General features: G+C 34.6%; 1 protein-coding gene across 1 annotated transcript in view; it reads left to right on the top strand.

Moving 5' to 3' along the window:
* Positions 1-13,305, top strand: part of LOC113228511 (protein enhancer of sevenless 2B) — a 30,037-nt gene extending 16,732 nt beyond the window's left edge. Inside the window, exons 5-6 of the mRNA XM_026461846.1 lie at positions 5,705-5,815; positions 10,894-13,305. Of these exons, the coding sequence (XP_026317631.1) occupies positions 5,705-5,815; positions 10,894-10,956 (174 nt within the window). The 3' untranslated portion in view covers positions 10,957-13,305. The remainder of the gene's footprint in view (positions 1-5,704; positions 5,816-10,893) is intronic.
* The last annotated feature ends 1,409 nt before the right edge of the window (positions 13,306-14,714 follow it).

The following is a 14,714-nucleotide window of genomic DNA, read 5'->3' on the forward strand; positions in this document are numbered from 1 at the left end:
TTTTTAGCTTTTGTGTTAGAGAGGTGCTAAGCTACGAGACCTTGCTTATCAGACTCTCAAACTTTCGGACCATTCAAGATCTCTAATCTCTACAATAGCAACAAAACTACATATTAAATGCTCGGTAACCCCGCTTCGTGTAAATAGTCCGCTGTGACCCTGGTAAGAACGAAAATAACCCGGTCAGCTATGTCTGTTATATCTATATTCACGTAGATCTGGTTACCGAACAAATAGTGCCTTCGATGACGCACTTGCTGTGTTTGCTTTTTTTATGTCTCGTCACCCAGGTTTTGTCCCAGTTCAGTACAAATGTCCTAAGTATTATGTTTCTTAAATTAGTACCGAGCAAGCACCTAGTCAATTCTCTAACTGCATAATCGTAATGGTCATTGTGATTTTTTTTTACCAATTGATTATGAATGGACTCGCCATTTGGAAGGATTTCGTAGCCGTGACGTAATTCGACTTAATACATTCTGTCATGGCTCTATTTAGTATGCAATAGAGCTGCGATACACACTTTTGGAGAAATTCCCAAATAGTTTTGAAATCAAAATTGACCAATAAAGTTTTAATTTCAAATATAATGGTGGTCTGATAATTGTTGACAGCTAATAATTATCGCGTTACAGAATGAAAGCTAAACTATCCCTACTGTGACCAGGGGACCCTAAAGACGTCAAAAATTCACGAATACTATATTGATGTATAATTCTGTACGTTTTTCTATACACGAATATTCTGTTCTCCAGATGATTGTAGAAATAAGTGCATATTATTTTTGATTTTGTTCTTGAAAAAACTTATGTCACCGTTTTGATTTGATACCTATTAATTGTGTATAAGAACAATGCTATACGTAATCACTAGCGTAATCATATACTGGTTGTTAACCTAAGAGTATGATGCCACCAATTAAACCCAATAATTTTTATTATGAACATTGTTCTGAAATTAGAAAATAGATCTATAAGTATAGTAGAGTTGGTATGAACACTTACTGAGTTGAATCACCCTTAGAGAAAAAAAAAAAAACATTTTGGGTCATAAAAGCAGCGTTCAATAAGTTCAGAATTAGTCATCACATGTTTTTTTATAATATCAAGTGACGGAACGAGCAAGTGTCCCTGTTGGACAGTGACGTGCCTACCCATAATAGTTGCAGTGCCACTCAGAACTTTAATCTCAAAGATGTGAGGGGCACTGCTACTGCGCTCGTCAACCTGACACATAAAGTTGACAAGTCCCGTGTGCCTGTAGTTTCATTCAAATGCAGGAACGCAGTTATTACATTATTTCTTGACAGTACTTCCGTGAACAAACTCTTTCATAGCAGCTCTACTGCAACTTTTTTTTTAATAACGTAACTAAACATCTGTGTACGTTAAAACAATAGAGTATTAAATATTTTTCGGATCCCTTAGGCAAACAAAGACCAGCTGTGCTCTAACTCTGTCTCGGGATATTTGCTGTCTACACTACACACTACCGTAACATGCACTTGGGTTTATTGAAAATTATTAAAAAACTTACATAGTTTTGATATCTAAAGTCACCGCTGTCTCGCGTGTAACGCAATTAAATGAACAATAAGCAATAATATTTATTTATTTATTATTGCGTTGGTATACTAAATAAATAAGTAATTCACAAACCGGACATATAGTAAGTACAACTATATTATTAACGGGTACCGTATTTAATTAGCCGGACTGAAGTGACCTATTAATGGCGCAATATAATAGTCGTTTAGGCGTAGCGTAATTAAATCAGAAGGGATTCGTTAGTAATAGACCACGCTGTGTTTAATTAATATAATGGAGTTAATTATGTTACTCTATATCAAACCGTACACTGAGCCCGGCTTTTATTATGGATTAGTTGTGATCGACGTAAGCCAATAAATACAGTTTGCGATTTCTTAGAACTGTTGTGCGTTTTTTTTACAGTTCAAGCGCTAATAACACGTGTATTTAGAGAAGACTTACTGGAAATAAGGAGTGCCCGTTCAGCGGATAATCTCATCAGCAACTTTATTTAGTCTATAGCATGCATGATTCTTATAATCTCTTGAGAACTGTTTCTCATACATAAGAAAACATAATTTTTTAAAGTATTTTATAGATTGACAAAAATTTTGAATTATTATTAAATAACGTTAAAAAATTATTACATACAATATATGCGATTACTTACCTAATAACTGAGATCCAGGATAGCAGTATAATAATAATTATAATTATAATAATCTTTATTTCTCTCTTACAAAGTTATCCTATAAATAAGTGATTAACATTATGGACTTATTATTAATACATCTTTATTAGAGACTGGAGTCCATACTAGGATTTGTCCTGTGTTACGGATCTCCAGGCACTCACCAACCAGATTTCGCACTGTATTATACATAATATGAAAGCATTACCATATTCTAAATTACAGAGAGCGGGTTTTGTACAAGATTATTATAATAGTACAAAAGAAAAGTAATGGAATAAAACAAAATGGTGTGTGCGAGTGTGTGTGTATGTGTGTGCAAGTGTATGGTGTGTTTTTTGTGTTTTTGTGTAGGTACTACATGTTGGGTGAAGCAGCCTAAGTCTTCAGTGGACTGATAATCAAGACTGAGTAACCACTTGGTAATTTTTTTTAGTCTACATTCATTTTTAGTTAGAGGATAGAAGGCAAGTATATTGTTTAATTTATTATATAAATAACTTCCGAGGAAACAAAAGAATTTACCAGCGAATTTAGTACGGAAAGTTACTGAGGAGCACACAGTTTGTTCCTTCTTTTATTATTGTAGATTGGATCGTAAAACAATTGAGAGTGCTTGAACAGAGTGACATTCAAGATAAACAATTGGCCGACAATTAGGACTTTACAGTGCTTATAGAGCTCACTAGTTGGATAAAGTCGTGGAAGGAAATTACACACTTTGAGTATTCATCTTTTAGCTCTTTCGAGAGGAAACAGGGCTGATGTAGGCGCTCCACCCCGCACCGTGATACGATACATCAAAATAGATTAGCATAGTACCAGATAGACTATTCTAACAACTTGGGGATCTACAACATGTCTAAGGCTTTTAAAAATGTAGGTTAATTTACGGACTCTGTTTGATACAGCATCAATGTGTTGGCGAAAGCTAAGAGTGTCATCCACAATAACACCCAAGTACTTGATGGATGAGGTTCTAGAAAGAGTAGGACATGTGCAGGGAGTATGTGATTTGCGGCATGAGTGCCCACTCATGCCGCGAAATAAGATCAATATTCTCATGTTCGGGTATAGAACCTTTTTTGGTCATGAAGGCGAGATATTTAGTTTTACTGATATTCAACTTAAGTTTATTTGTTTATAACCAATTAGATATTTTGCTGAAACCCTTTTGTGCCTCATTATAAGCATCCTTCCAAGAATCACCTCTGAAAAAAGAAGTGCTGTGTCATCAGCGAAGGAGATAATCTTGCCTTCACCCATGTTAAGATCGCAGAGATCGTTTATATAAGTTGGAAAGAGAGTTGATCCCATCACACTGCCCTGCGGCACTCCATGTCGAACAGGAAGATCATCACTAAAGCACTGATCAATCCTCACCCTTTGGTACAGATAACTCTGAAACAGTTGAAGTTGTAACCCCCTTACTCCCCATAGCTCTAGTTTTTGTAGCAAGAGTGGAACAGAGACCGTGTCAAATGCCTTTACCAGGTCCAAAAAAATCACGATCACCTTTTTTTTGAGTCTAGATTAGTTACAACGTACTCGATAAGGTCGTGAATTGCATGGTTAGTGGAGTGACAAGATCTAAACCCATGCAGAGAATCAGATAACAATTTGTTGTCTTCTAAATACTTCACAAGTCGCTTGTTGATAACTTTTTCTTGAATTTTGGAGATGACGGGCAAGATGGAAATAGGCCTATAATTGTTTACACGGCCTCTGTCACCACTCTTATGAATAGGAAGGACGTCCGCTAGTTTCAGGGGAACAGGAAAAGTACCCGTCTTCATGGCAAGATTGCAGATGTAGGTGATAGGCCCCGTGAGGATATCTCTATATCTTCTAAGGATAGCTCCCGAGATATTATCTCTGCCTAGCCTACCGAGCCTTCGGATTTTAGATGGAGTATAATAGACTTAATTTCTGCACAATCTGTATCCATCAAGACCAATGACTTTAGATGTGATTTATTAGGGGGATTAGAAATATGTGTTAATGGAGACGTATGGATTTGGTTCGAGTAAGTTTTATCAATATTGGCGAAAAATGAGCTTATATTATTAGTTGAAGCAGCGGGATCATAATCAATTAGGTCATTTGCAGTAGATGTATTTTTATTGATATTGGTGGCAGTGGTAATAGCAGATCATAATTTTTTATTACTTTTTTTAGCAGCACTAGCAACACTTTTGAGTCTTTTAAACAGTTCGCTTCAAAAATTTCTGTACCTTTTGTATGTTTGCTTTAGTGCTGTGCTGTTTATATTTTGTTTTAGTTTTTTGTGCATATTATCACGATTTCTCATGCAAGAATGCCTGGTGTGATCCAAGGCTTGTTAATTTTTTTGCTATTTGATATTTTTGTATTTAATGTATTGTTAAGAATTGCACTGCTAAGGATGCTCACTAAGAAAGATGTGGCTAAATTAGGGCCAGTTCAGACAATATCACTGGATTTTAAAACAATTTCAAGATCTTCATAGTTTGTATGAGATATTATCTTATGAGATTGTATTTGGAGTATACGTTTCTAGGACTATATAAGTTGAGTAAAGTAATGATCAGTTATAGTGGTTTCGGCTACATAACAAAACACTTGTAGTTTAGTTCTAAGAATAATATGGTCCAAACAGGTTATTGTTATGTGTAGGGTTGTTGTAGGCTGGCAGCATTCCATGTGAAGATAATGTGTCTAGGTATTTAGTGGAAATTTCATTACATTTAATTGTGTCAATATTGATGTCGCCTATTAATATAGTATTTTTTATGTTAGAGTTTTTATATAAAAATTGACAAAGGGTCGTATTCTAGAACTCTACTCAATGCTCAAGACAGGACTTGAGTATGATTCAAAGCACTAGAAATCATACTCAAGTCCTTGCCATTAGGGTCGTATTTCCAGTGCTTGAAATCATACTCAAGTCTGCTCAAATCCTGACTTGAGCATTGAGTAGAATTCTGGAACACGACCCTAAGAGAATCAATAAATTTAGTAGTCTATCTCCCCATGGTCTATAATATATTGCAATAACCAGTGTATTAACATTTATTTTCAACGTAAGACAGTTGCTGTCCGATATGTCAGGTTCTTCAACTTTAATATTGTATTGTACGGACTAGTCTACTGTCCTACAGATACAGACTAGAGAGTGCAAGATAGTATTATTAGTACTGTCTAGCAGTCTCTGTCTAAGAGAATAAACCCTCTTTCTATATAGTATTGGAAAAAAAACTAATTTTTTCGGATCTACATTGGTTAGTTTGTTTTTCAAACAAACCAACGTTTGGGGCCTTTTACTGGTCCCATGGTCACGGCGGACGAAACTTTTTAAAGAAATTTTGTGACGGCGGCATAAGCGATTTTAGGTTTAGATCTCAAAAACGTTTTTGAATTCCTGAAACGAGTCCCATGACCAACAGTGTTATGATGTAATCGGATTAACATAATAGCACCGTAACGCAATGCGCATGCATTTCAGATACTGGTGCAAGCGTTGTATGACTTCACGCCGCAGGAGGCCGGAGAACTGGAGTTCAGGCGCGGTGACGTCATCACGGTCACCGACCGCTCCGATCAGCATTGGTGGCAGGTATGCCCTGTTCTTTCGTATCTCTTATCACGTCCAACGAATACTACATGTCTGCTCTGTGCTTAACTCTGTGCAACGCATCCTAATTACGTTTATAAGCCGCATAACTTCCTTACTTTGTTAACGTACCTGGTGCCCAACGGCTAGTACTTTCTTCACCCACGCGTTCACTCGCTTGATGAGGAAGTCTCGGGTTCGATTTTCTATAGGACCAAGTTATTATACTTGGGTCTACACAAGGCGAGAGTGAATAGTCATTATATAAGTGTGTATGCTACATCGACCTTATCGTCACTTTCCATCCGGTGTGATGAAAGTCTAATGCGCAATTATTTTATTAATTAAAAAGTGCTCAAGTTTTCTGATTTTATAAATGTAGTTACAAACAAGTTCATAGTAACTAAAATGTCCCAAAGTTCGTGAGGAGCAAGCGGGATCATCGATTTCGCTCTAATCACTTAGGCGTGGCTTGGCAGCGTTAGATACCTGAACAGCGCATTTATTAAATACCCAATTAAGGGATATTCCATCAGTCAACACTTATGCGTACCTATATTTAACGTAGTGTTATTTATTAAGTTTATTGACAAAAATACAGAAAAAATATTTATTTACTAATTGTAAGCTTCGCTCTCAATAGCACTTCCGGCTATAAAAATATATTATAATAGATCAAAAATGTTAGAAACTAACTTAATTACAAAAACATGCTCCCTTACATATGCATATTCCGTACTGGGTGGAACGAAACGACCGACAAAGCCGAAAATATCACGTTAAGAACCCTACATACATGAGTTTTATTTACTTTCAATGTAAAATCAGAGCAATTGAAAAATGTTCGTCCAGATTTAAACCTTTCACGGTGCAACAACCCTAAACGAATCAAGTGTTAGTACATCTACTACCCCGCAGGCGGCGGTCGTGTCATTGGCACTCGCAGAAGCAATAAAAGTGTTCTCAATTTAATAGGTAATAACATTGAACTTACTTTAAATTAAAAGGATGTTCGATTTGTCCACGTCCCCTTTACTGTTGACAGACAGACATTCTAGACACATTCCTGGGTGTGTCGGTCACACGCCGATGTGGTTTTCCACACAAACACACTAAGGGTCGTATTCTAGAACTCTACTCAATGCTCAAGTCAGGACTTGAGTATGATTCAAAACACTAGAAATCATACTCAAGTCCTTGCCATTAAGGTCGTATTTCCAGTGCTTGAAATCATCATACTCAAGTCTGCTCAAATCCTGACTTGAGCATTGAGTAGAGTTCTGGAATACGACACTAATACACTTTACTTGCTTAACACAAACACTACTTAAGAGGGAGCAGAGGAAAAATTCCTTATCTTCGATTTGATTTTAGATTTTAACTTTAAAGTGGATATACCCCATCCACTTTAAAGTTAAAAATAAAATATTGTATGATTAACTACACGATATATTCAAGCATAGACATTAATCAGAAACATAAAACAATAAAGTTTCCTCGATAGATAAAAATCACGAAATGACCTCTAATTTTCACATTTTTTCGATTTATCCTCGAAATGCTACAGGTTATTAGGACAAAAATTAGATAATTAATTATATTTATGCATGATCGACAACTCACCTAGGATTTTTTTTTAATCCCTTTAGTTTTAGAGTTAATAATAATAATAATAATAACGCACACACTCGACATAGCCCCGCACTAGGGAAACCCTGTGTCGCGGGTGCCATGGACACACATATACAACCACAAATTACACCCAAACTCACGAGAGAAATAAATGTAGGCCATACAAATATTTCTCCCGGCCCGGGAATCGAACCTGAGACCTCTGCGTGGCAGTCCGGCATGGTAACCGTTCGGCCACAGAGGCAGTTGAAGTTATTCCGCTAAAACGAATTTGGTACTTTTAATGCGCAAAATTCAACATCTCCTGTCGCATGTCACGCGAATTTCAGTCATATAATTGTTTCACAAATTTGGGCGGAGCCAACGTCAAAACTTTTTTGGCATGAGAGCTCTTAATAACGGCACTATTCCAATAAATTGCGGTCACAACCCGAAAATTAATAAGTAAACGTTGTTTTGTGCTGTAAACACGAGAAAAACATGATACCACGAGTTACCATACAACCAGGCATTTTGAACTAATTTATGAATGAAAAAGTGTTGCCAACTAGACTAAAGCAAATATCACTAAACCGGAGGTCCATTTAATTGGCAAGAGCTTTATGGTCACAGAACATGCAAGACTCCTGAATAATAAGATAAAAATAATATTAAATTTTAAACTATTAAACCTAATTAAATACGCGTCAGAAAATAGCATTTTTTTTGTCGCTAGAAATAAAAGACGCTTTTGATGTCAAAATGTCACATAAAGGGACAAAGTCGCTTAGTTGCCAAAACTAGCAGTAGTAGCGGCGTACGCGTCCGGCGGATATCATTGGTTATTCAATATTTAGATATTTAATAATCAACGATATCCGATCGATGTTAATTTTAAATGATAATTATGATAAAGAAATAGGTTTCGCAATAATCGTCTTGTCTGGTATAAGTACCATGAGCAATGCAAAAGTAAAAGTAGGTTAAATGCAGGTCGTTTAAAGAATTGTAATAAATAATCAAATTTAGCAATGCGATACTCAAAAATAAGAAAACGAACCGTGGAGGTGGTCTGTTGACCTCTAAGAACCGATTTATTTATTTTTACACTACATTTATTAAAATTTCAACTACTCAGCTCAAGTTAACAGAAAGTTAAATTTTAAATGTTGATCTCATTAAAATGAACTCTTCGTTTTAAAGTTAGTAAATTCTTGTAGTGTAAATTAAAAGTATTTCCAATTGCATTGAAAAATAGACTAGTACAATAAAAAACGATATCCCGATTATGCTACCAAAAACAGATAACAGATATCAAGTATGCTTCTCTAAGCGGTGATAAGTGACGTGATTGGCTGCCTTACTTTACTATTTTACGTTAGGACCGGATTAAGGGTTACGAGACTATTGTAATTTGAGTACTTGACGCATGTTGTAGAATGTGTTTACATATATTATTATTAGTTATGTTTGTTTAAGTTACTCTTATCTTATGACGCAGACAATATGAGTTGAACTCCTGACAGGGTCATTTAGAAAACTTTACTTTTCTTAAGTTGTTGTAGGTAGTTTATGACGCATAGTTTGGAAACAACATATCTCCCGTAGATTCTATGACAGGTGTATTTTTTCGGTAAATGTAAATAATAAAATACCCGCATAATTAATCATCATTCACATTATGGTTGATCAAAGAAAGCGACTGATGGGGTGCTGATCAACGACTGAGGTCAACGACCTATTAAATTACAAAGATTTTGTCCAGAGTACCTCCCGGTAGATCAGACTTTTCAAACAAATCTTTGTCATTGAAAAACTCGGAAACTTTTACACTTAGAGCAAAAAAAATTTCAGTACAATTATATACATATATAAGACTCTTCACAGTTTTCGGCTTTGTCGGTTCTTCTGTCCACCCTGAAGAACAATTAGGCAATTTACAAATACTGTTGGTTACAACCATTTACAGCCATAATTACATATTATGTTATAGATATTGACGACCTCCGTGGTCGAGTGGCTTGCACGCCGGTTTTCATGGTGTCGCCATCTCCGAGGTCCCGGGTTCGATCCCCGGCCGGGTCAATGTAGAAACGAATTTTTCTATATTGTCTCGGATCTGGGTGTTTGTGGTACCGTCGTAGTTTCTTATTTCCATAACACAAGTGCTTTACTTACTTTGGGATCAGAGCAACGTATGTGATGTCAAATATTTATTTATTTAATATTTATTTATTTAGAGATACAGCCAAAATTATTTTATGAAAATTATGCATTCAATTGCATTTACACTTTACAACCATTTTATTGTAAGTGCAATTGAGTTTTATTTAAATCGCGCGTAAAGACGTGCCGTCATGTGTACCTTATTTTATATCTTGTGTTTATAACAATTTTGAAAATTTGCTATGCGGAACTCTTCGTTTATCTGTCATATTTTATTATGACACAGTTCCGTTTCATAATTTCCAGTAATGCCAAAAATTACTAATTTTGATATAATTGACAGCCGTGGTAACCTAACGGTTTGGCCTTACCGCTTCTCGTGGGTTCCAATCCGGGCTTGCACCTATTGAGTTTTCGGGATATGCATGCGAAATTTAATTTGAAATACCATTTACTTTTGGGTGAAGGTGAAACATTGTGATTATTTTTATTGTCATAAATGTAACTAAATGACTATATTTTTAAATCAAATCGTTTATTCCCTTTAAACAGGTTGTAAAGGCGTTACAAAAATGAATTTTGAATCACCTTTCATAGTTAATATGTAATTTTCATGCAATAATTTGCAAATACACTATAATCGTGCAGTCCAATTAATCGCAACCTAATACTAATAAAACATTTTAACAATAATAGTTTGTTTAATTAAAAAAAACACAAAATATAAATTTGTTAACAAATCTTCAGTATTGTAGAATGTCATATCATTCAGGTAATTAAATAATAATTTATTAAAAATATAGGATGCCTCTCTGCGCTCCTTGTTATAATGACACATTTGCATTTCGGTAACTTTCGAGAACAATACAACAAACTAAATAAAAGATATATAAAAAAACCGCTTTAGTGGGTTGTAGATCTCGAGTCGCTTATCCCATATACAATAATAACTCAATTTCGCTAAAAATATACAAATATACACGTATGTATGTATATTATGTATTTATATAAGTATTATAAGTTAGTCATGTAATACGTTATATTTATGTTGTATTTACTATATATAATAATTATTTATAAATTTGTTCCTAACTGCTTTTAATTATCATGTTATGCACCCCTGTTAATTATTTTGAACACAGGTTTTTGTCTCCGGCGTTAAGTCCGCCATTTGTACTGTTGTGTGCAATAAAGTAAAAAATGTGGATTACGTTAGCTTGTGTGGTTACGTTATGATAAGGCCGTTCCGTAGTCTTGTGAGTTTCCTGCAAATTGGTTTATACGTGTATTAATTATTTTTTCAGGGTGAAATAGCGCATCGCCGCGGATTATTCCCAGCGTCTTACGTGACGGCCTACCATTCATAGTGCCTGCGCGCCACACGCCCTTGCCTCTCTACCGCTGAATTGTGTTGTGTGCCGCCATTACGTTATTCTCCGCCGGCACCTGTCGCCAGTCACCCCGGCCGGGCCTTGCTAGGTATATCATTATCCACGCTTCAACACGCGACCTTCCAATACAACACGAAACAATACCATGCAATTCGCACCTGAGAGGAAAATGTACACTTTTTTGTATACCATCTTTAAACAAAAGTGTGAACACGGAATCTCGCTTTGTATATGAGAAAACGTTGTAGTTTTCTTTTTTATTCGTTGTGTACATGAATTTTAAACCTAAAGAGGTCCAGCCAGGAGTATTGTATAATGTATTTTGACGAGTATATGGTGCTTCATGTCCTACAGTTTGATTACGCGTTTAATTCATTTCGTAATAGTTTGTAATCGTGTCGTCCATTTACTAGTATACTGCCTTGGTTTGCAATATTGTAACTTTTGGTAGTACAAATTGAGTCTAACATAAATACTGTATTCGTGTTCTTATATGTCGAATTTATTGAGTCCTCGTTTTATTATCGTGACATCTGCAGGATTATGAGTTGTCCTCAATTACGTGCCAGATTGTAATTTGTAGTTTTTTGAAATATGTTTAGTAATAAAAGGTAATAGGGATCAAATCAGTTTTTACTGAAATTGCCCCGCAGTATAGATTTTTTTTATATGTGATTTTTAAAGTATGACCATTATATTTTATCCCTTTTATTGTGTAATGCTCATATTAAAAATATTTACCATTTTACATGTAGTTAGGAAAATAGGTTTTAAGTTTTATTTTACATGTTTGGATCTTATTTTTTATCGTACCTAAATATTCGAGAAAAAATATATACCCCTGGTCACGTAGAGTATATTGAGTATAATAATACATTTAGCGTCCTCCAAAAGCTTAGCTATCCGTAGATATAGGTTGAAATCTTTAGGATACGCACATCTCAATTAAGGTATATATGCAATACGCGTAATATCTATTTTTATTTTACTATGTCGACGACGTGTTTGATAGATACGGGATGTACAGCGAGGGATTTTGATAATATTTTTACGTAATTATACAAAATAATGTCGTGCTTTACTGCTTTTGGTGTATTAATTTGATGAGGTTTTGTTACCCGTTTTAGTGTTTTTTTACTGATTAATGAAGGAGTACCTAACCACGAGGTCTAAAAGCTAAAATATTAAACGTATAAAATAATAATTCAATTCTTAAATTAAGATGACGATGTAGATCGTAGCGGTCATGTGAGCGTTGGTTGCTTCTTACGGGATAGGCGAACGCACGCGAAATAATATTTTTTCAAAATAATTAGAATGTCTTTATTTTCCGTTTCTGTACTTGACGAAATCATTAATAACATGAGACTTGTCTAAATTTTGAATGCAATCTAGACGATTCGATTTGCCTTAATTTTGAATTGATTCGCTTAAAAGTCGCATTTAAATTAATCGAATAAAAAATCCCTAAATCGTGTGCAATTGAATCGACCTTCATAAAAATCGAATAGTAATGTCCATCCCTAGTTTACATCTCGAGTTTTTAACTCTACAAGGTTGTAATGGTAACACATAGGAAATGAAACTATTTTTTCAGATGACGTTCGTCTATTTGAAAAAACAAATATACGCGATTTAAATCCCAAAAAATGTTAATTTCTGTGTAAATACATAATACAATAAGAGAAGTATGTTTACTCCGTACAAAGTAACAGAGCGACTCGTACAAAGTAACGAACGCACACATTCGCATAAGAATGAAAGGCGCGTCGTGACGACCAGTATTATGCAACGGAAGTGCATCGCGAGAGTATGCGAATGTGCTACGTTTGTATGGAGTTATCACACTTGTCTTATTATGCTATGGTAATACTTTGTATATTATTTTCGATGTATTTTCATAGAGGTCAATAAAGTTTCGATTTGTTTATTGCTGATACTGTATAATAGCAACCCAGAGGTTGTCTAGAGTTCGCCTATAGCCCCAGAAGCAACATAAAAATCATAATATTGTGACACTAACGTGTCATTGTACTTAGCTAGCGTTTAACATTTAGTCAAGAATTTAAAATTAATTAAAATTTTGCGTGCTCGTTGATCCAATGTAGATATTTATTTTTGTTATATTGTAATGTACCCCAAAATTATAGTTATCGATACATACTTGATTGAATTTAAATGTAAAAGTTAACATCTGGATCATAGAGTAATAACATCTGCATCATTAAGTAAGAGGTACCCAATGCATGTTTCCATTTTACCAAGTAAGAATAATCCCTTTTAAGGCATTTATTTAAACTGTGTGTAGTAGAAGTAAGTTGGGAGGTTAATAACGATTGTCTCGGGAGTAAAGTATACATTTGAGAAAACAATAAATATATTAAAAAAACAGTACATGTTAGTGCTTCTCGCTGTAGTGACAAGTGCATGAAGGCAGGTTTTATGAAAACGGAAGTGCTCTATAATAATCAAATATTTAATTAAGTTATGATTCTCCAATATTGTGGAAGATGTATAATATTTTTTACTAATAAATTTAATATTGTACGTCTGTGTTTTATTTCATAAAATATTTTTAGATTTAACATTTATGAGTCTCGTGAAATTGTCTTTGAGAGGATAATTTCATTTTCTGTCTGAAATTTCTGCATGCAGCGCAATAGATGTCTAGTAAGCAATAATAATACTGCCCTCTTCCAATTCTTATCAAAATTGAGATACATGCGTATTCGAAATCAGGAAAAAGAGACCAATCTACCTAGTTTTTTGTTGAAGTATATGTAACCCAGAACGCAACAATACTTACATTACTGCTTGGCGGCAGAAATAGGTATGGTGGCAATTAATCCCTGGACGAACTCTTTCACAGGGTGCTCTACTGCTACCAAAACTTACTTTTTTAAATCGTTGCTTTTTTGATACACATCATAAGTAATTTACGAAATTATCAGGTAAAAATGATCAAATAAAATTAAACATTTATTAGATTAACAAACAATATCATTTATTTATTATATACCTATCACATTATTCAACATCACATTTAAAAATGTCTTTGTATCTAAACTATATATATAACAAATATCTACTATTCTCAACAACTTTATAATCTGTCCCATTATTATGTAATTATCTCAAAGTACATTAATATTTGAAAAGTATACACTGTATGGTAATTTATAATTGGACTATTTCTACTTTATTATTTTGTTTCTATAAAATAAAAAAATAGCACCTTAAGGGCATTCTAGTGTACATCTTATTTTGTATTTAGTCCAACCTGTATTTATTCACACACATTGTACAACCGGAGATTTGAGAATGAAAGGGTGACCATTACATTCACGTTGGATGACAAGTTAACTTAAATTTTACAAAATTGATGACAATCCTTTCTTTCTGAAATTACCTTTAGTTGGTAAAAGAAATTAACATTTTTTCGTGATATCAAGCGACGGGACGAACAGTTGTGCGCCTGATAGTAAGCGACACGCCTGTCCATAACAGTTGCAGTGTCAAAGATTTGAGTAACACTACCATTGCGCACAAGTCACATGTAGCTGCACTTTCACCAGCACTCACAATTTTCAAAACTGGAATGCAGTATTGCTCACATTACTGCTTGACAGCAGAAATAAGCACAGTACGAAGTCTTTCAAAAAGAGCTCTACTACATGGAGTTTGAACACTTTTTTTATCAAAACGGGAGAGACACAACTAGAACTTGAAACCTA

Source organism: Hyposmocoma kahamanoa, unplaced genomic scaffold, assembly GCF_003589595.1.
Source record: "Hyposmocoma kahamanoa isolate Upper Pololo Valley unplaced genomic scaffold, ASM358959v1 232, whole genome shotgun sequence".
Lineage (NCBI taxonomy): Eukaryota > Metazoa > Arthropoda > Insecta > Lepidoptera > Cosmopterigidae > Hyposmocoma > Hyposmocoma kahamanoa.